General features: G+C 44.4%; 1 protein-coding gene across 1 annotated transcript in view; it reads left to right on the forward strand.

The window, feature by feature from the left end:
- Nucleotides 1–21,856, forward strand: part of ZNF398 (zinc finger protein 398) — a 36,480-nt gene extending 14,624 nt beyond the window's left edge. The window contains exons 3-6 of the mRNA XM_054495838.2: nucleotides 5,226–5,352; nucleotides 5,885–5,998; nucleotides 15,517–15,630; nucleotides 17,700–21,856. Of these exons, the coding sequence (XP_054351813.1) occupies nucleotides 5,226–5,352; nucleotides 5,885–5,998; nucleotides 15,517–15,630; nucleotides 17,700–18,853 (1,509 nt within the window). The 3' untranslated portion in view covers nucleotides 18,854–21,856. The remainder of the gene's footprint in view (nucleotides 1–5,225; nucleotides 5,353–5,884; nucleotides 5,999–15,516; nucleotides 15,631–17,699) is intronic.
- Nucleotides 21,857–22,900: the final 1,044 nt, after the last annotated feature.

Below are 22,900 nucleotides of genomic sequence, written 5' to 3' on the forward strand. Positions count from 1 at the left end.
TGGTAAATAGTAAAGATTTTTAGACTGAGGGGGCTAGAGTGGGGGCGGGCTGCTGGCTGAGGTGGTGTCTCTGCTCTGCACCCCAAGGAGGCCTGTCAGGAGGAGGTGGGCTTTCCCCAGTGCTGCCCTCTTGACCCTTGGAGCTCTCCCAGGATTCCTCAGATTTCCCCAGCACCCCTTTGGCACTGTGTCTCCTCCTCTTTGCCCTGCCTCCTCCCTGTCCCACCACCACCTCCTCACCCTGTCTCTCCCTCCTCCTGTTTGCTCTGGCTCCTTGCCACCAGGATCTTTTCCTAACTTTTTTCTTTCCTAGTAGAGACAATGGGCTGACAACCTGACTTCTAGAAAATATTGAGGAAAGGTAAAAACTAGTTTTTAGGCCAGGTGTGGTGACTCAAGCCTGTAATTCCAGGGCTTTGGGAGGCTGAGGTTGGAGGATTGCTTGAGGCCAGGTGTAGGACACCAGCCTGGGCAACATAGCCAGACCCATCCCTACAAAAATTATGTTTCTAAAGATTGACTCGCCATAGTGGCATGTGCCTGTCATCCCAGCTACTCAGGAAGCTGAAATGGGAGGATGACCTGAGCTCAGGAGGTCGAGGCTATAGTGAGCCATGATCACATCACTGCACCCCAGTTTGGATGACAGAGTGAGACCCTGTCTTAAAAACAAACAAAACAAAACAAAACAAAAACCAAAAACAACTAGTTACCAGATTCTGAATGCCTAACATACAAGCATACAAGGTGGCAGGATGAGTACATAAAGTCGCAAAAAGTACTCAAGCGCCTATTAAATGAAAAGCAAACATACCAGGAAGAACTTCAGCTCCTGCTTGAAGAACTAAGAGGGGAATTAATAGAAAAGCTAAGGACTTAGAAGAAATGAAGCTGCAGGTAATTAACTCCAAAAAAAAAAAAAAAGGGAATTGTTAAAAGCCCAAATACAGCAAGAATTAGAAACTCCAGTGTTTTTGCAATTGGGATGAAGAAGTGGAAAAGTATAGAGCTGCAAGCTTTGCTGTAAACATACATTTCTTAAATAGAATCTGAAACACTAGGAAGAAGAATTTGCATGTAGTTTAGAAAAAAACTCTAAAATTTGAATTAGAGATTTATTTTTATTTTTATTTATTTATATATTTTTCAAGACAGGGTCTTGCTCTCACCTGGGCTGGAGTGCAGTGGTGCTGTCTTGGCTCACTGCAGCCTTAAGGCTCAAGTGAGACTCTTGCCTTAGCCTCCTGAGTGGCTGGGACTACAGGTGTGCATTACTACAGCTGGCTAATTTTTTTTTTTTGAGTCGGAGTCTCGCTCCATCGCCCAGGCTGGAGTGCAGTGGCGCGATCTTGGCTCACTGTAACCTCCGCCTCCTGGGTTCACGCCATTCTCCTGCCTCAGCCTCCCGAGTAGCTGGGACTACAGGCGCCTGCCACCACGCCTGGCTAATTTTTTATATTTTTAGTAGAGACAGGGTTTCACCATGTTAGCCAGGATGGTCTCAATCTCCTGACCTCGTGATCCGCCCGCCTCGGCCTCTCAAAGTGCTGGGATTATAGGCGTGAGACACTGCGCCTGGCCGCACAGCTGGCTAATTTTTAAATTTCTTTATACAGATAGGATCTCGCTATGTTGTCCAGGCTGGTTTCGAACTCCTGACCTCAAGTGATGCTCCTGCCTTGGCCTCCCAAAGTGCTGAGATTACAGGCATGAGCCAGTGCACCTGGCCTGAATTATAGATTGCAAGACTGGGGAAAGATATAGAACTATATAACTAGCTGCTTAGTGTTGATCCCACAAGAGACAACAAATGAGTAGAGGAACTTGTTTGAGAAAAAGTCCATTTGTTTCAGAAATTAAAATATTCATAGGCTGGCTGGGCACAGTGGTTCACGCCTGTACTCCCAGCACTTTGGGAGGCCGAGGTGGGCAGATTGCCTGAGGTCAGGAGTTTGAGACTAGCCTGGCTAACATGCTGAAACCCTGGGTGGGGCGGAGGTTGCAGTGAGCTGAGATCGTGCCATTGCACTCCAGCCTAGGCAACAGAGCGAGAGTCCGTCTCAAAAAATATATATATATTCATTCAGAGGCTGAAGTAGCACATTTAACGGCTGGAAAAGAGAATTCTGGTGCTCAGTTAGAAAATGTCCTAAGAATACAGATGTGACAGTTGGCTGAGATGCAGTTACAGTCAGGTCCCAGGAGCCCAAAAATGTCACGTAAACTGTAGGTTAAATGCTCGGAAAAAGAGCCACAATCAAACAATGAACAAAATACCTGTGTTTCAGACGGAGTTTCACCCCTGTCGCCCAGGCTGGAGTGCAGTGGTGTGATCTCAGCTCACTGGAACCTCCGCCTCCCAGGTTCAAGCGATTCTCCTGCCTCAGCCTCCTGAGTAGCTGGGATTACAGGCATGCGCCATCATGCCCAGCTTTTTTTTTTTTTTTTTTTTTTTTTTTTTTTTGAGACGGAGTTTTGCCCTTGTCGTGCAGGCTGAAGTACAATGGTGTGATCTCGGCTCACCACAACTTCCGCCTCCCGAGTTCAAGTGATTCTTCTGCCTCAGCCTCCTGAGTAGTTGGGACTACAGGCATGTGCCACCACGCCCCGGCTAATTTTGTATTTTTAGTAGAGATGGGGTTTCTCCATATTGGTCAGGCTGGTCTTGAACTCCCGACCTCAGGTGAGCCACCGCGCCCGGCCATGCCCAGCTAATTTTTGTGTTTTTAGTAGAGACAGGGTTTTGCCATGTTGGTCAGGCTGGTCTCAAACTCCTGACCTCAGGTGATCCACCCGCCTTGGCCTTCCAAAGTTCTAGGAGCCACCGCGCGTGGCCAAAGTACCTTTTTAATCATTAAAGATTACATAAAACTGAACAAGAAAGAAATACCCTGACCAGGCTGGGAGTGGTGGCGGTGGCTCATGCCTGTAATCCCAGCACTTTGGGAGGCTGAGGTAGGTGAATCATTTGAGGTCAGGAGTCGAGACCCGCCTGACCAACATAGTGAAACCCCGTGTCTACTAAAAATACAAAAATTAGCCAGGCGTGGTGGTGTGCACCTGTAATCCCAGCTACTTGGGAGGCTGAGGCAGGAGGATTGCTTGAACCCAGGAGACAGAAGTTGCAGTGAGCTGAGATAGCATCACTGCACTCCAGCCTGGGTGACTGAGCAAGACTCTATCTTAAAAAAAGAAAGAGGGCCGGGCGCAGTGGCTTGCACCTGTAATCCCAGCACTTTGGGAGGCCGAGGCAGACAGATCACAAGGTCAGGAGATCGAGACCATCCTGGCTAACACGGTGAAACCCTGTCTCTACTAAAAATACAAAAAATTAGCCGGGTGTGGTGGTGGGCGCCTGTAGTCCCACCTACTCAGGAGGCTGAGGCAGGAGAACGGCATGAACCCAGGAGGCAGAGCTTTCAGTGAGCCAAGATCACACCACTGCACTCCAGCCTGGGTGACAGAGCGAGACTCCATCTCAAAAAAAATAAAAATAAAAATAAAAAAAGAGAAAGAAAGACACTGACCACGAAAGTCAAAGAACGAAACTTTCAAGCATGTTAGAAATAACAGCCATGAAACTAGAGGCAGCAAGAGTGAGCTAGAAAGGGAAAGGAAAAAGATTCAAAGTGAACTGAATGGTTTACGGTCAGACAATGAAATTCTCAGACCAGCTATTGAACACCACAAAGTGCCCTTAGTAAAAAAAAGATCATATATTAATATGTAAGGCACCAGATGCCAAGGAAGAAGGTTGTAAAAGACTTGTGGTATTACAGGATGAAAAGCTAGAATTTGAAAACAAGTTAGCAGATAGAAAATGAAAATGGAGCACAATGTCTGGAAGCAATGTGAAAAGCATCAGTGTGAAAAGAAATTGTGGGAGGCCGGGCACGGTGGCTCACACCTGTAATCCCAGCACTTTGGGAGGCTGAGGCAGGTGGATCACGAGGTCAGGAGCTCGAGACCAGCCTGACCAACATGGTGAAACTCCATCTCTACTAAAAATACAAGAATTAGCGGTGTATGGTGGCGGGTGCCTGTAATCCTGGCTACTCGGGAGGCTGAGGCAGGAGAATTGCTTGAACCCGGGAGGCAGAGGTTGCAGTGAGATGAGATCGCGCCACTGCACTCCAGCCTGGGTGTACAGCGAGACTCTGTCTCTAAAAAAAAAAAAAAAGAAAAGAAAGAAAAAAAATGCAGAGGAAGAAAAAAAAATGAAAATTTTGACCTGGAATAGTAAATCAGTAGTTTTCAGATCCAAGTTACCTCACTTGCAGAGTTCAAACCGAATGCTGAAGGAAATGATGGAGACATTAAAACAGGAACGCTGAAATGTAAGAAATCAAGCTGAGAAAGTCTAACTAGAAGTCAAAAAGACATTGGAAAAAGAACAGACACAGCAGTTAGAAGAAAAGCATATGCTTCATGAATGTATCTCAGAGAAATGTATAGTCAAGCTAAAGAGAAATTGCAGTGAGCTGCAGTTGCCCAGAAAAAGAGGAAATCTTGCCGTGAAAACAATTGAAGAGATGGCAGGACAAGGTGTAAATCTTGGAGGCAGGTAGAGAAGAAATGGAAACAGAAAATTCGGTTTTAAATAGACAGAATATTCCATTTGAAGAATGTACAAAGCTTCAGAAAAGACTAAAGGATACACACAGAAGACATAATGAATTTTGAAGTTTAATTTTGGTTCCTAACATGCCTCCAGAATCAATCCTGTTTGCTCTCAGTCATCAGCCATGGTATTATCCTTCCTCATGTGTACGATGAACAGCATCAAAGGGAACTCTGTACTTGGCAAAAGACTAGAGGAACTAGAAACAACACAAAGAAAACAAATAGAGGAATTTGGATCTCCTGGAGAGTGATGTTCTTAGAGAAAAGGCATTTTAAAAGAGGTGAAATCAAAGACTCAATAAAGCTTGAAGTTTTAACATACATGGTATTTAGATATTTTGTTATTGCTTACCAAAATACTTGAATGTGCCTCAAGAAAAGGTACCAGCTTTATTTAAGGTACTCATGCTGTATTGCATGAGTACTGGGATTTTAGGATTTTCTGATGACAAGTGAAGCATTAAACCGTTTCAGAGATATTTAGAATATTTATTGACCACCCTTTGAAAATGTAAAAAAAAAAAAAGGAACTAATTGGAAAGAGATTTATTGAATGACTGAATTATAATGGGAGGGACTAACCCATGTGATTGTAATTTTAGGTGCCTGTGGCATTTGATGATGTCTCCATCTACTTTTCCACTCCAGAGTGGGAAAAATTAGAAGAATGGCAAAAGGAACTTTACAAGAATATCATGAAGGGCAACTACGAGTCTCTCATCTCCATGGGTGAGGCTGAATTGACACCTTTTGAATGAAGTGACAGCAGCTCCAAGAGGGCTCAGAACAGTCCCTTTTCCTCCAGTGACCTCATTCTCACTCTATCTTCACACACTTCAAATTCTGGTTTCAAGCCAAAATATGACCAATTAATGCTTGCTAACTAGGAATCATAATCTCTCTTTTTACAAAATTGTAGGACAGAGAATGAAGTTCAGGGTTATGGGTGTGACAGCTGGTGGTTTCCATGGGTATGCTTCACTTGGAAAGGAGCTTGACTTCTCCCGCTTGAGGCACACTGTCACTCTGAAAGCAGTGCTAACCTAGCACATGTGTTTTCCCCACATATTACATCTCCACTACCTGCTTTCCTGAATAGATATCCACAGTTGAAGATGGATAGATGGGAAGAAGTGATACGGAATCTAAAAGAAATTCCCTGGCACTGTGACCACAAAGCTTCAGCTCAGCCTTGACGGCAATTAGTTGTCATCCTCATTTATCTCTTTGTAATACTCTGTCTTCCTTTTTCCTCTCCTAGATTATGCTATAAATCAACCTGATGTCTTATCTCAGATTCAACCAGAAGGGGAACATAATACAGAGGACCAGGCAGGGCCAGGGGAAAGTGAGATTCCCACAGACCCCAGTGAAGGTAAGTGGGAGAAGAGATTGCTACTTCTTGTCTCCCTTTCCTGGTCAGACATGGTGGCTCAGAACTAAGCAGGGCTTAGGGGCTTCTAGAGCCATTCATTGCTGAAGCAACTAGATTTTGAATGTGTTATCAGGCATTTAAATATAAAAGGGAACTTAGAGGTCACCTTGTCCAGTGTCTTCACCTATCGATACTGCACATCTAACAGTTACAAGTTGCATTCCCTGACAGAAGTACTGACACCTAGTTGTTTAGTAACATAAACATGTCCTTACATGATGAAGGAGGCAGTCATGCTCATCTGGACTAAAGTGGCTTGAGCAAATGTAAGCGTGGCCCTTCATAAGTGCTGAAGGGACTAGGAGTCTGCATGGTCCCTCTAAGATGCATGGAACCAGTAGACACTGATGACATCCACCTGGGCAACATGGATTTTTCTCAGGTCTGGGAAGCTGGCTATCATGAACTCTTCCTAACTTTTTAGTTGGCAGCTGCTTAATATTGTGTGGGAAAGACTGCCAACCAAAGTCCAGTTGTATTGTTTCTCTCATGCCTCACCTTTGCTGTCAGAAAATTCTCATACACTTTTTTGTTCTTTGATGGATAGAAGCACACAGAAAGTTCATCCTCCGGGCATCTCTATTACATGAACTTCTCTTACAACCCACCCGCTGTCCCATATAGTTATTTTTTTCTTTTCTTTTTTGAGACGGAGTCTTGCTCATGCGATCTCGACTCACTGCAAGCTCCGTCTCCTGGATTCACGCCACTCTCCTGCCTCAGGCTCCCGAGTAGCTGGGACTACAGGCGCCCGCCACCGCACCCGGCTAATTTTTTCTATTTTTTAGTAGAGATAGGGTTTCATCGCGTTAGCCAGGATGGTCTTGATCTCCTGACTCGTGATCCGCCTGCCTCGGCCTCCCAAAGTGCTGGGATTACAGGCGTGAGCCACTGCCACATTTATTTTTTTCTAACATTTAATTATGAAAATTTTCAATCAGAAAAGTTAAAATATTTTTATAGTGAACACCTGGATATCCAGCGCCTAAATTCTGCCACTAACATTATACCATCCTTCCTTATCATGCATATATCTATCACTGCATCATTCCATCCAGCCATCTGTCTATTATTTATTTATTTATTTATTTATTTATTTTGGAGATGGAGTCTCACTCTGTCGCCCAGGCTGGAATGCAGTGGTGCGATCTTGGCTCACTGCAACCTCCATCTCCTGGATTCAAGTGATTCTCCGGCTTAGCCTCCTGAGTAGCTGGGATTACAGGTGCCTGCCACCACGCCTGGCTAATTTTTGTATTTTTAGTAGAGACAGGGTTTCAGCATGTTGGCCAGGCTGGTCTCGAACTCCTGACCTCAAGTGATCTGTCTGCCTTGGCCTACCAAAGTGCTGGGATTACAGGCGTGAGCCACCGCACCCAGCCATCTATCCTATTTTTGATGTATTTCAAAATCAGTAAAGACATCAATGCGTTTTCCTATAAATAGTTCAGCATGAATATTGTTAACCCAGAGTTCAATATTTGTTTTTTGTCTTTTCAGGTAAATTTTACATATAATGAAATTTCAAGTCTTAATTGAGTTTTAAGCAATGCACACGTCTGCCACACATATATTATTATTATTATTATTTTGAGATGGAGTCTCACTCTGTCGCCCAGGCTAGAGTGCAGTGGCGTGATCCTGGCTCACTGCAACCTCCGCCTTCCAGGCTCAAGTGATTCTCCAGCCTCAGCCTCCTGAGTAGCTGGGATTCCATGCGTGGCTAATTTTTGTGTTTTTAGTAGAGATGGGGTTTCACCATGTTGGCCAGGCTGGTCTTAAACTCCTGACTTCAAGTGATCCACCCGCCTCGGCCTCCCAAAGTGCTGGGATTACAGGAGTGAGCCACCACGCCTGGCCATATTATTTTTTAAGAATGTGCAGGTGATTGCATTTAGGCAGTGTAACAGGTTGCATTTTACTAATCTTTATATCACAGATATAAGTAATGAGGCTAAAATAATACCACCAATAAAGATGAGTGACTTGACTACAGAAAGATTTCTTATTGGGTATATTTCTTTGGTCTACATTATTAGTTATCTGACATAGCCCTCAGCAAGTACAAATGAATATATCATTGTATTTTATGGGATGGGTGAAAAAGATAACAACTAATTAGGTTTTGTAATAACGTATCAAAGTTACATTTTGCTGTCATCTTGTCAGTTTGTTTTTACCATGGTTTTTCAAGATGCTCGTGCCTCAACCCCCTGAGTAGCTGGGACTATAGGCATGTGCCACCATGCCCAGCTAATTTTTGTATTTTTAGTAATGATGGGGTTTTGCCATGTTGGCCAGGCTGGTCTCGAACTCCTGACCTCAGGTGATCCACCCACCTCGGCCTCCTAAATTGCTGGGATTACAGGCGTGAGCCACCATGCCTGGACAGTTGTTTGCTGTTGGTTGATCAAATTGTCAGCTTCACAATTTCTTTTGTTTGTTTATTTGTTTTTAAGACAAGGTCTGGCTCTATTGCCCAGGCTGGAGTGCAGTGCCATGATCAGAGTGCAGTGCCATGATCTGAGATCAGTGCAGCCTGTACCTCCTGGGCCCAAGCCATCCTCCCATCTCAGCCTCCCAAGTAGCTGGGACTACAGGCACACACCACCATGCCTGGCTAATTTTTGTATTTTCTGTGGAGATGGGGGTTTGCCATGTTGCCCGGGCTGGTTTTGAATTCGTGAACTCAAGTGATTCACCTGCTTCGGCCTTCCAAGGTGCTGGGATTACAGGCCTGAGCCACCACACGCAGCCTCAGTACTTGTTTTCTTAAAAAAATGTATGCTCCTGGCTCTGTTGGAGGGCCCAAAGACCACTCCCAGATTTGGTGATCTGCTAGGAGGACTCACAGGATTCCCATATGGTTGTACTCACAGCAAGATTTGTTAGAATGATACAAAGTAATAACAGCAAAGGGAAAAGGTACCCGGGACAAAGTCTGCAGGAAACCAGGGACAGGCTTCCCAGAGTCCTCTCCCAGTGGAGTCTTATAGGATACGCTTAATTGTTCCAGTAATGAGTTGTAACAACCAGAAAAGCTCATTAGAGACTCAGTGCCCAAGGTTTTTACTGGGGGCTAATCACATGCATACCCTCTGTCTAGCACTTACCCAAATTCCAGACTCATAGAAGGAAAGCGCATGTTCTGCATATACCACACTGTTTGACAAACACAGTCATGCGCTGCTGAACAATGGGGATGTCTTCTGAGAAATGCATCATTAGTTGATTTTGTCATTGTGCAGACATCATAGCGTGAACTCACACAAACTAGATGTCGTAGCTTTCTATGTACCTAGGCTATATAGTATAGCCTATTGCTTCTAGGCTACAAACTTGTACAGCATGTTACTGTCCTGAATACTGTAGGCAATTGTAACACAATGGTAATTGTGTACGTAAACACATGTAAAGTTAGGAAAGGTACAGCAAAAATCTGGTATAAAAGATAAAAAATGAGCTGGGCACAGTGGCTCATGCCTGTAATCCCAGCACTTTGAGGCCAAGGCGGGTGGATCATGAGGTCAGGAGATAGAGACCATTCTGGCTGACATGGTAAAACCCTGTCTCTACTAAAAATCCAAAAAATTAGCCAGCCATGGTGGTGGGCGCCTGTAGTCCCAGCTACTCGGGAGGCCAAGGCAGGAGAATTGCTTGAACCCAGGATGCGGAGGTTGCAGTGAGCCGAGATTACACCACTGCACTCGAGCCTGGGCAACAGAGCGAGACTCCATCTCAAAAAAAAAAAAATACAAAATGGTACATCTCTATAGGGCACTTGCCATGAATGGAGCTTGCAGGACTGGAAGTTGTTCTCACTGAGTCAGTGAGTGAATGTGAAGGCCTAGGACATTACTAGGCTGTAGAATTTATAAACACTATACTTAGGCCACACTAAATTTATAGAAAAATTTTTTCTTTTTCTTTTTTTTTTGCCTCCTGAGTTCAAGTGATTCTCCTGCCTCAGCCTCCTGAGAAGCTGGGACTACAGGCACGTGCCACCACGCCCGGCTAATTTTTTATTTTTATTTTTTTTTAGAAGAGACGGGGTTTCACCATGTTAGCCAGGATGGTCTCGATCTGCTGACCTCGTGATCCACCCACCTTGGCCTCCCAAAGTGCTGGGATTATAGGCATGAGCCACCGCACCTGGCCAAAAAATTTTTTCTTTAACCATAAATTAACCTTAGCTTACTGTATTACTTTATAATACAGTAATATACTTATAATACTACTTTATAATACAGTAACGACTTTTATTATTTTATAACTTCTGACTTTTGTAATAACACTTAGTGTAAAACATATTGTACATATATACAAAAATATTTTTTCTTTATACCTTTTTTCTATAACTTTTTCCTATTTTTAAATTTTTTACTTATTTTTTTGAAATGAAGTCTTGCCCTGTCACCCAGGCTGGATTGCAGTGGTGCAATCTCCGCTCACTGCAACCTCTGCCTCCTGGGTTCAAGTGATTCTCCTGCCTCAGCCTCCCCAGTAGCTGGGATCACAGGCATGCTGTGCCCCCACGCCCGGCTAATTTTTGCATTTTTAGTAGAGACGAGGTTTCACCATGTTGGCCAGGCTGGTCTCAAATTCCTGACCTCATGATCCACCCGCCTCTGACCTCATGATCCACCCGCCTCGGCCTCCCAAAGTGCTGGGATTTACTTTTTATTATTTATTTATTTTGAGATGGAATCTTGCTCTGTAGCCCAGGCTGGAGTGCAGTGGTGTGATCTTGGCTCACTGCAACCTCCGCCTCCCAGGTTCAAGTGATTCTTCTGCCTCAGCCTCCTAAATAGCCTGTAGGCTCAAACCACCACACCTGGCTAATTTTTTTTTATTTTTATAGAGATGGGGTATAGCCATGTTGCCCAGTGTGGTCTCAAACACCTGGACTCAAGTGATCTGCCTGCCTTGGCCTTCCAAAGTGCTAGGATTACAGATGTGAGCCGCCATGCTCGACAGTGGCCTGTTTTTGACCAAAACACCATTATGCAGTGCATGACTCCATGTGTCTTGCTCAAAACTGTCCTTATATTCAGCACGAATATAAACCTTTGTACTGCTATACAAATGTTACATGGTACGTGACTGCAGTTAGGTACAGCCAACCACTCATCATTTAGGGGAAGTTTTGTATCAGCATAGAGACTACATACAGTAGTCCCCCTTTATTGATGGTATCGTTTTCCACAGTTTGTTACCTGCTGTCAACTGTGATCTGAAAATATTAAATGGAAAATTCCAGAAATAATTTATAAGTTTTAAGTTTGCCATTCTGAGTAGTATGATGAAATCTTGCACTATCCTGCTCTGTCTCATCTGGGGCGTGAATCATCTCTTTGTCCAGTGCATCCACATTGTATACGCTACCTGGCCATTAGTCACTTAGAAGCTATGTCAACTGTGGCAGTATTGCAGTGCTTATGTTAAGTAACCCCCCACTCCCCACCTTTTTAAAAATAAATAATGGCCCCAAACTGCAAAAGTAGTAATGGTGGCAATTCAGATGTATCAGAGAAGCCATCAAGTGCTTCCTTTATGTGAAAAGGTGAAATTTCTTGACTAAATAAGGAAGGAAGGAAGTTACATGCTGAGGTTGCCAAGATTTCTGGTAAGAACAAATCTTCTATCTGTGAAACTGTGAAGAAAGTAAAAGAAATTTGTACTAGTTTTACTGTTGCACCTCAAACTGCAAAAGTTACGGCCACAGTGTGTGATAAATACTTATTTAATATGGAAACAGCATTAAAGGCAAGTACAGGCATCTCCAGGATATTGTGTCAGTTCCAGACTACTGCAATAAAGTGAATATTGCAGTACGAGTCACAATAACTTTTGTTTTCCCAGTGCATGTGAAAGTTAAGTTTACACTATGCTATACAGTCTATTAAGTTGACAATAAATTATGTCTAAAAAAACAATGTACATACCTTAATTTAAAAATATTGCTAAGAATCCTAACAATCATCTGAGCCTTCAGAGTCATAATCTTTTTGCTAATGGAGGGTCTTGCCTCAGTATTGATGGCTGCTGACTAATCCGGGTGGTGGTTGCTAAAGGTTGGGGTGGCTGTGGCAATTACTTTTTTTTTTTTTTTTTTTTTTTTGAGACAGAGTCCTGCTCTGTCGCCTAGACTGGGGTGCAGTGGCATGATCTCGGCTCACTGCAACCTCCAACTCCCGGGTTTAAGCAATTCTCTTGCCCCGGCCTCCTGAGTAGCTGGGATTACAGGCGCCTACCACCATGCCTGGCTAATTTTTTTGTATTTTTAGTAGAGACAGGGTTTTGCCCTGTTGGCCAGGCTGGTCTCGAACTCCCGACCTCAGGTGATCCACCCATCTCGGTCTTCCAAAGTTCTGGGATTACAAGCGTGAGCCACCATGCCTGGCTGAAATATGTTTATTTATTCATTTTTTTTGAGACAGAGTCTAGCTGTGTCACCCAGGCTGAAGTGCATTGATGCTGAAATACATTTCTTATGCAATAAGACTTCAAAGTAAAAATTACTCCTTGATCTGTGGGCTGTAGAATGGATGTTGTTTTACAGGGATGAAAACAACATTCATCTCCTTGTTCATCCCCATCAGAGCTTGTGGGTGACCAGGTGCATTGTCAATGAGCACTAGTATTTTGAAAGGAATTTTTTCTTCTGAGCAGTAGTTCTGAACAGTGGGCTTAAAATATTCTGTAAACCATGTTGTAACAGATGTGCTGTCATCCAGGCTTTGTTGTTCCATTTCTAATGCACAGGCAGTGTAGATTTAGCATAATTCTTTTTTTTTTTTTGAGACAGGGTTTGGCTCTTGTTGCCCAGGCAGGAGTGCAATGGCGCTATCTCAACTCACCGCAACCTCCGCCTCCTGGGTTCAAGCGATTCTCCTGCCTCAGCCTCCTGGGTAGCTGGGAATACAGGCATGCACCACCACGCCCGGCTAATTTTGTATTTTTAGTAGAGACAGGGTTTCTCCATGTTGGTCAGGCTGGTCTCAAACTCCTGACCTCAGGTGATCCGCCCTCCTTGGCCTCCCAAAGTGCTAGGATTACAGGCGTGACCCACCATGCCCGGCCTGGTTTAGCATAATTCTTAAGAGCCCTAGGGTTTTCAGAATACTAAAATGAACACTGGTTTCAAGTCACCAGCTGCATCAGCCTGTAACAAGAGAGTCAGCTTGTCCTTTGAAGCCAGACATTGACTTCTCTCTAGTTATGAAAGTCCCAGATGATATATTCTTCCAATAGAAAGTTGTTTCTCATACATGAAAATTTGTTGTTTAGTGTAGCCACCTTCCTCAAGTAATTGTAGCTAGGCGTGTGCCACCACAGCCAACTAATTTTTGTATGTTTAGTAGAGACAGGGTTTTACCATGTTGGTCATGGTGGTCTTGAACTCCTGACCTTGTGACCTGCCCACCTTGGCCTCCCAAAGTGCTGGGATTACAGGCATGAGCCACTGTGCCCAGCCCATTCAGAAAATTTTTAAAAACAAGCAGGTAAGTGTTTTAAAAGTCAGGTTTTTTGGCTAGGCATGGTGGGTCATGCCTATAATCCCAGCACTTTGGGAGGTTGAGGCAGGTGGGTCACCTGAGCTCAGGAGTTCAAGAACAGCCTAAGCAACATAGTGAGACCCCATTTTTACCAAAAATACAAAAAATGAGCTGGGCGTAGTGGCACACACCTGTGGTCCCAGCTACTAGGGAGACTGAGGTGGGATAATCGCTTGAGCCTGGGAGGCAGAGGTTGCGGTAAGCCAAGATCACGCCACTGTAGTCCAGCCTGGGTGACAGAGTGAGACCCTGTCTCAAAAACAAACAAACAAACAAAAGTCAGATGTTTTGAATGGGAAGTTAATCCTCTGGATATCGGTTCAGAGGTTTTCTTCCTTATATCCAGTCTTTCCCCACTCTGCCTTTTCCCTTATAGATATGTATGTGTATAACATCTGGAAGAGAACAAAGATAAGATGGGACTATGTTTAATACACTTCAGCTTTTCTTTTAGGTCAGAACAGGAAGTTGGAAAGGCAACTGTTGCATGTGCTAAAATCTATTTCCCAAATCGCTCCCCATAACCGATGGTCTTTTGGGCTTTCGTCTTACCCCAGCCTCTTATTTCTGCTTTGAGAACACCTTTAGATTTCAGTGGCGTCTAACTGATTTAAAAGACATCGGGTAAAGTAGTGAATTCTGTTAATTTGCTGTGAATTAAACCATATTTTGCCCACAAGGCTGTGTTTGAGAAATAACTATAGAGAGCTTCAGGGTACTCTCTGGAGCTTGACAAGCTCTCTTGTCAGCTTGCCAGCTTGTCCATTTAGTCCAAAATAAATAAATAAATAAATAAAGCCATATAGGCCTAGGTCGTGATAGCTAGCTAGCACAGCTGTTTTGGTACTGATCAGATGAGGCATGTTGTGTGCAAAGCCTCTACAGGCTGTGCACTTTTTCTTTCAGAAAGAACCCCCAGGACCTGAAGGACTTGCCAATACTATATTCTTTCCCCTTCCAGCATTTAGGAAACAATGACTTGTATCATTTAATAGACAAAGATAATATATCTCATAGAAAGAGCCCGGAACTGGGAATCTGAAAAGTGTGTTTCTGGGGAGTTGGATTCTGTGTCTATGCTGACCTAACTGTAATTTTGGAAGTCGGCTTGGTTTTGTTTGTTTGTTTTGAAATGGAGTTTTTTTGCTCTTGTTGCCCAGGCTGGAGTGCAATGGTGCAATCTCGGCTCACTGCAACCGCTGCCTCCCAGGTTCAAGCAATTCTCTTGCCTCAGCCTCCTGAGTAGCTGGGATTACAGGCGCCCGCCACCACGCCTGACTAATTTTTTTTGTTTTTAGTAGAGACAGGGTTTTGCCATGTTGGTCAGGCTCGTCTTGAACTCTTAACCTCAAAATGATCCACTTGCCTCGGCCTCCCAAAGTTCTGGGCTTACACGTGTGAGTTACCACACCCAGCCTGTATGCATTTTTTAAAAGGCTGCTTCTGTGCTATTGTTATAGTTATTTAGAAATAAATATTTGGGGCCGGGCGCAGTGGCTCAAGCCTGTAATCCTAGCACTTTGGGAGGCCAAGGTGGGCGGATCACGAGGTCAGGAGATCAAGACCGTCCTGGCTAACATGGTGAAACCCCATCTCTACTAAAAACAAAAAAATAAAAAAAAAAAACTTAGCTGGGCGTGGTGGCGGGCGCCTGTATTCCCAGCTACTCTGGAGGCTGAGGCAGGGGGGAGAATGGCTTGAACCTGGGAGGCGGAGCTTGCAGTGAGCCATCGCACCACTGCACTCCAGCCTGGGTGACAGAGCGAGACTCTGTCTCAAAAAAAGAGAAAAAAGAAAAAAAATTTGGGGCAAAATATAGTGTTCAACAAACCAACATGATTATCTCACCTTCTTATTCAAGTTCATGAAGGCCATTTTTTTTTTCCTCCCACAAATTAGCACCTGGTATTTCAACATCAGATATTCTGTCTTGGATTAAACAAGAAGAAGAGCCTCAGGTTGGGGCCCCACCGGAGTCCAAGGAGAGTGACGTGTACAAAAGCACTTATGCTGGTGAGTATGAAATTAAAGAGGTGTTCATGTCCATATCCAGCTCATGCCAGGACTGACTGAAGAAACAGCAGGTGAAATTTGTAGAGGCAAATATGTGGGAGAAGAATGAGGGAAAGAAACAAAGCCATGCTCAACATTATGAATGAAACCAAACAGTTACTAAGATAAATTTGAAGTGAGTGAAAAAATACACTCTTACATGCAAAGACAAATGAGAATTGTCAGAAGAAAAATAAGGGCATACAGACGAACCAAAATTATGGGGATGGGGAAAGACAGAAGAACATTTGAAAATCATGTAGAAAGGGTAGAAAAAGTGGGAGTGGGGTGGGGAGACAAGCCCTGGAGACAGAAATGGTCGTGGAGTGGTGTAAATGGAATGTTAAGTAAGAGCCCTCCCTCAGTGAAAGGAAAATCAATGATGGGAGAAGAAATAGAAGTATCTTCCTTCTAAGATACTTTTGCCATTTGTGTTGTAGAAGAGAATCTCAAGATCAGAAGGGTCTTGAGACCCAGTCATTTATACAGCTTAATGCAGTCTGTTTTTTTTTAGTATTTTCTGTGCTCTGTGTTCTTTTAGACTGGGAAACACAAATGAAAAATAAGATAGTTTCAGCTCTTGAAGAAACTTATACTAGGGACATACATATCAGTACTAGGTAAGCCTGTTAAGTGTCAAGGATGAGTGGGGTGGACGACTTATATAAACGAATGAGAAGTTTCAGGAACATGCATCAGGTTTGGCTTGGTGACTCATGCCTGTAAGCCCAGCATTTTGGGAGGAGGTTGAGGTAGGTGGATCACTCGAGCCCAGGAGTTCAAGACCAGCCTGGGTAACATAGGGAGACCCTGTCTCTTAAAAAAAAAGGAAAATATGCATCAGTTTTAGTTTAGGTATTTAGATAAGACCTAAAGAAGGGCATAAAGCCACAGTTGTACCTTAAAAGATTGGTATGATATGGCTGGGTATAATTTGGAAAGATGGGGAGAGAGGGGTAGCATTCTGCAAAAGGGAGGACAGAATAAGTAAAGATGCATAGCAGAAATGTGTACTCTGTTCTCAGGGGAAGTAAAGAGACAGCTGACCACAGTGATGGGTTGATCTGATAGAATACAGAGAAATAGGAATAGATAATTATGTGATTTTAGGTTTTGTTACAACAGGCAATAGAGAAAGTTCTTGAGTAGAGGTAAAATATAGTGAAAGTAACGTTGGGAAGATTGATGCCAAGGATTTTCTGTTTCTTAACAGACAGCATAGAAGAGGTACAGTGTTAAATTTTCTGATGAGGGCTGGGTACGGTGGCTCATGCCTGTAATCCCAGCACTTTGGGAGGCTGAGGCAGGTGGACCACTTGATGCCAGGAGTTCGAGACCCCTGGTCAACATGGCAAAACCCCATCTCTACTAAAAATAACCAGAGCACAGCCGGACGCAGTGGCTCACGCCTGTAATCCCAGCACTTTGGGAGGCGGAGGTGGGTGGATCATGAGGTCAGGAGATCGAGACCATCCTGGCTAACACGGTGAGACCCTGTCTCTACTAAAAAGACAAAAAAATTAGCCAGGCGTGGTGACGGGCGCCTGTAGTCCCAGCTACTCGGGAGGCTGAGGCAGGAGAATGGCGTGAACCTGGGAGGCGGAGCTGGCAGTGAGCCGAGTTTGTGCCACTGCACTCCAGCCTGGGCGACAGAGCGAGACTCCGTCTCAAAAAAAAAAAAAAAAATTACCTGAGCACGGTAGTGCATGCCTGTAATCCCAGCTACTCAGGAGGCTAAGGCAGGAGAATCGCTTGAACCCAGGAAGTGGAGGCTGCAGTGAGCCGAGGTCACGCCACTGTACTCCATCGTGGGTGACAGAATGTGATTCTGTCATAAAATAAATTTAAAGTGTCATTTCATTTCTCTGATGATTTGCCACAGAGACCACAGATGTCTTGGTTATTATTGCAGCCTTCTGCTGAATTTCTGATCTGAGCTTAGAGTGATCAGTTAGAGCTGGGTAGGACTGCATGAGAGTTGCTAGTGAGACAGTTATTGATGGGTATAACTCTGGAGTCTTTTCTTTCAGATGAAGAGCTTGTCATCAAAGCTGAAGGCCTTGCTAGATCCTCATTGTGCCCTGAGGTTCCAGTCCCTTTCTCTTCTCCACCAGCAGCAGCAAAGGATGCTTTTACAGATGTGGCTTTCAAAAGCCAGCAGTCTACATCCATGACACCTTTTGGACGTCCAGCCACTGACCTGCCTGAAGCCTCTGAGGGACAAGTGACTTTTACTCAGTTGGGTAGCTATCCCCTTCCACCTCCAGTTGGCGAGCAGGTGTTCTCATGCCACCACTGTGGCAAGAATCTCAGCCAAGACATGTTGCTGACCCACCAATGTAGCCATGCTACTGAGCACCCCTTACCCTGTGCCCAGTGCCCTAAGCACTTTACTCCACAGGCGGACCTCAGCAGCACCTCCCAGGACCATGCCAGTGAGACACCCCCCACCTGCCCACACTGTGCCAGGACTTTTACTCACCCATCAAGACTTACCTACCATCTTCGGGTCCATAACAGCACTGAGCGTCCTTTCCCCTGTCCTGATTGCCCCAAGCGCTTTGCTGACCAGGCTCGACTCACCAGCCACCGGAGAGCTCATGCAAGCGAAAGACCCTTCCGTTGTGCCCAGTGTGGCAGGAGCTTCAGCTTGAAAATCAGCCTCCTGCTTCACCAGCGGGGTCATGCACAAGAGCGCCCTTTCTCCTGCCCTCAGTGTGGCATTGACTTCAACGGCCACTCGGCCCTGATCCGCCACCAGATGATCCACACAGGCGAGCGTCCTTACCCCTGCACTGACTGCAGTAAGAGCTTCATGCGCAAGGAGCACCTGCTGAACCACCGGCGGTTGCACACAGGCGAGCGGCCCTTCAGTTGTCCTCACTGTGGCAAGAGCTTCATCCGCAAGCACCACCTAATGAAACACCAGCGCATCCACACCGGGGAGCGGCCCTACCCCTGCTCCTACTGTGGCAGGAGCTTCCGCTACAAACAGACACTCAAGGACCACCTCCGTTCGGGCCACAATGGAGGCTGTGGGGGTGATAGTGACCCATCAGGTCAGCCACCCGACCCACCAGGTCCCCTCATAACTGGGCTTGAAACTTCTGGCCTGGGTGTCAACACTGAAGGTCTAGAGACCAACCAGTGGTATGGGGAAGGGAGTGGAGGGGGAGTTTTGTAAATCCAAATCTCTGTGGCTTCATGGTTGTATATGCTCACAGCAGGGCACAAAATCCAAGAGAAGGTCTGTGAGCCCCATCCAACACCCACAGTAATTATTATCTGGCACATCAATGAATTTGGGGTCCTATACACTTGACTAGAGACATGCTTGTGTTTTGGAATTTCACACCCTTACAAGAATACCACATTTTGAAATCCAGAAAGACCTGGAAAGGAGCCCAGCATGTCCTTCTTTTCAATGATACAACAAAAGCAGAAGTTACAAGAATATTGCGGAGAGGTTGGAAAGCAGGATTTAACCTCTGGTTCTCTTGTTCTCAGAGAACAGCAGGTTGATAGTAGATTATGTCTCTAGGTAGAGACAGGTACATGAGAAGAGCCTCCAAAACTGGAAGCCCATCATGAGGCATGAGAATGTTTAACTATAAAGCCTTTTATTAGCTCCTTGATAGCTAAGATGGTTGTTGGAGAAAGCGCTTAAGCCACTGTTTATGTTGCTGCCTCCTCTCTCAAAACCAGCCAAGATCTGTTCACACACCTCTGTGGCTGCCTTTCCCTGAAACATGGTAACTCAAGACTGCCTGCCTAGGTTTCTTAGATTAATTATTCACATACATTTTGTTTAATATTGGTTGAACAAGAAATCTGACTTTAAAAGATTATTAAGGAGACTATTCCTTAACTATACTGGCTTGATTTGAAACAGGCTCTTATTGCCATTTAAACTGCCAGAAATCTTTGCCAAGGTCCGGGTTAAAAAATTGGAAACAGTTTTCTCAGCCCCAGCTTTAAAAACTAGAGATCTCAGAGAAATAGCTGGCTTAACAATGACAGAACAGCCTAAAATTTGTGCCTACACCATGTTCTGAGGGTCGTTCACATCAAATTCTTATCTTTTCCAAGCCAGTAAGTTGGCTTCTCCATTCCTGGTGTCTGATATTCTTGACAATCATCAGCAACAAAGATCACAGCACTTTCCAGAAGCATGGAGCTTCAGAAAGTGCCAGTGAACTCTTGGTCCTCAGTAGTGAGATGATAACAGTGTTGTAATGCAGCTTCCTTTAGCCATCAGAGAGAGTGTATGTTCACCCTATCTGGCTGTATCCCATTGGCAGTGGACAGATTGAGGAACTTCCTAGATCACTGAGAGCTAAGCACCATGCATAGACAACAACAGTTTGTTCTTGCCTGTGTTGCTTTTAGGGACTTTGACTACCACGTGTTCTTTTCTTGGGGTGATTTAATCACCTGGGAGCATCTGAGTCTGCTCCTAAGTGGCTTTGCAACTGGGCCTAAGTTCTGTTTCCTTTATGGATCTCAAATTTTCATCTGCAAAATGAGGCTGTTGAAAGGAAAAAAAGTGAGCCTCTAGGAATTATTCAAAAAAGTCTTTGATACATTCCTTTTCCTGCCAAAGTTCTGTCTCTGTCTTTGGCTTCTGTCCAGGCAAAGCTAAATAAGATAGCAAAGTCAAAGCAGATAAATTCTTGTTGAAACTTGACTAAAATTTATTTGATTCGTTGTTTTACTCCCACTTGGAATCCTGAGGTAGAAGACAGAATGCAGAAGTCTTACATCTTGGGCAGAAAGCTTGTTTATTCCTATACTCTTTTTTTCTCTTGCTTCTTCCTGAGGTGCCTAGAACAAGGTCTGGAAATGTTTAGACAGGATATTTTCTTGATGAAGTGATAAGGAAAGGACCCAATTTTTGCTTATCACCTAGCCCAACCTTCACTCTCTCTAGTTATGCATAACAACACTAGGAGAAGGTGTTAGCCCAGCTAACTTTGCTTCTGGGAAGGCTGTGTCTGAACATGTTGCTCTGTAGGATAATCACACTTACAAAACATCTGCTCCATGACATTCACAATACCAGGGACCATGGGAGACACAAGAAATGTGTGTCTGCTGTCATAACTTATAGTGAAAAAGCCCAATAATACAGAACAAGACATGATGGGCAATACCCTAGCATATCGGGATTAAGAGCTTTCTAGCCAGAATCTGGACCTATACCATGGGAAAATTTAGGGGTTCTGGGAATCCCAAAGCCAAGGTTCTGGCTTCATTGGCAACCCACTAGGAACTTGAATGTGAGATTCAGCTCTAGTTTGCACCTTGATTTCCCCAGTGAAAAGGGAGAAGAGCCAAAATATTGTCTAGGTGCTGAGTTCCCTTTTCTGAGTGGATTTCAGGCATTTGCCAGGGTATGCTGGAGGAGGGACTCCTAAGGTAGGTGAGATGTGGGACTAGGTAACACTTTAAATACTTTTTTACTCAAAGATTTGCCAAGAACACAGCTTATTAGTGAAAGAGACCTGTGGATTGAAATGCTGCAGATAGATCCCGCAGTCCCTTCTGAAAGGAACTGTGTAGCCAGCAGGGACGTAAACTTTGGCAAAAAGTGAACACAATTCAAATACGAATGAAGCAAGAGCCCTCAAATGGAACGAAAGGTGATGTGCAAGGCCATCCCAGAAAGACGGAAGCAGGTGTGATACTAATCCTCAGCCCAAGAATAAAAGCGAGTTCAACTGTTATTCTTTTCTTTCATCAATCCCCTATCAGTTAGAACTGCAGGCCAGCTCCAGAGAGTGTTTGCTTAAGATTCAAAAGTGGGCAACTAAAATGGATCAGTGGGAAGGATAAGGTGTCCAACAGAAAGTGTGGAGGAGAAACTCTTGGCCCATCAAGTGCTCCTGAGAGAAACCATGCAATTTAACACTTCAGTTAAAGAAATACGTGAGAACTGCTTGTCATGACCAGACAAGATAGGAAAGGGGAAACCCCAGAAACGTGCTCTTCATCTGTCAGTCTTTTGGACCAAGAAGCTGTCACTATCACACATAAGCACCATTCCCTTAGAGTGGATCCAGGTGTTGACTATAATCAGATTTACTCTTTGCTTACTAGGTTTTCCATTGTCACCATTGGATGAACCTCTGGTTTAGCCACAGTTGTGAAAATAAATGGAAGTTGGTTGATTGTCTAGAAAGTGCAAGAAGATGGCCCTGCTCCTTTTCTGCTGAACATTTAGTATTGGAAACTCCTGCTTCCCTTTTCATTAATAATGTGTGCAAGGTTCCTATTAGGGGGGAAGGTGTGGGGCTCTGCTGGGTTTCTCTTGAGCATATCTGAGAAATGATGTTCATGTCTATCTCAACCAGGACCAGACCCTGGGACTTACTAGGTAATAACAGTCCACAAAAGCCTCTTTGATATTAAAAAAAAAAAAAAAAAAAGGACCTCATTCCAAATGGAATGGGAATCCCAAATTTCTGCTCAGATTTTCTCTGAGGAGGGGCAGGACACCCGCCCTTCCTCTCATGTCTTAGCTTCTTAAACTACAAAAAGCATCCTCAGTGACTGCCTGAGGGCAGCTCAGGAGCCATGAACAAAAGCATCTTTCTCTTTCTCAAAAATATTTTCTTACGGACAAGGACCTCTGATGTCACCAAATATGTTTTTTTTTTCTTTCTTTGTGCCTGATGTTTTTTTGTTTTGTTTTGTTTTGTTTTTTTTTTTTTTTGAGACGGAGTCTTGCTCTGTTGCCCAGGCTGGAGTAGTACAGTGGCATGGTCTCGGCTCACTGCACCCCGCCTCCCAGGTTCACGCCATTCTCCTGCCTCAGCCTCCTGAGTAGCTGGGACTACAGGCACCTGCCACCACGCTCAGCTAATTTTTGTATTTTTAGTAGAGACGGGATTTCACCGTGTTAGCCAGGATGGTCCTGATCTCCTGACCTTGTGATCCGCCCACCTCGGCCTCCCAAAGTGCTGGGATTACAGGCATGAGCCACCGCGCCCGGCAACCTGATTGATATTTCTAACCCTGTTATGTTTAGTCTTGGTTTTTTGTTTGTTTTTACTGAAAAATTCTTTTTAGAGAAGTCTTACTGTGTTGCTATGTTGCTCAGGCTGGTCTTGAACTCCTAGGTTCAAGTGATCCTCCTGCCAAGGCCTCCCAAAGAGCTGGGATTATAGGTGTGAGCCTCCTTGCCTGGCCTAGCTCCAGTTCTTTATCTGTAGCAAAGGAGCAGTCATTT

Source organism: Pongo pygmaeus, chromosome 6 (genome assembly GCF_028885625.2).
Source record: "Pongo pygmaeus isolate AG05252 chromosome 6, NHGRI_mPonPyg2-v2.0_pri, whole genome shotgun sequence".
Taxonomy (NCBI): domain Eukaryota; kingdom Metazoa; phylum Chordata; class Mammalia; order Primates; family Hominidae; genus Pongo; species Pongo pygmaeus.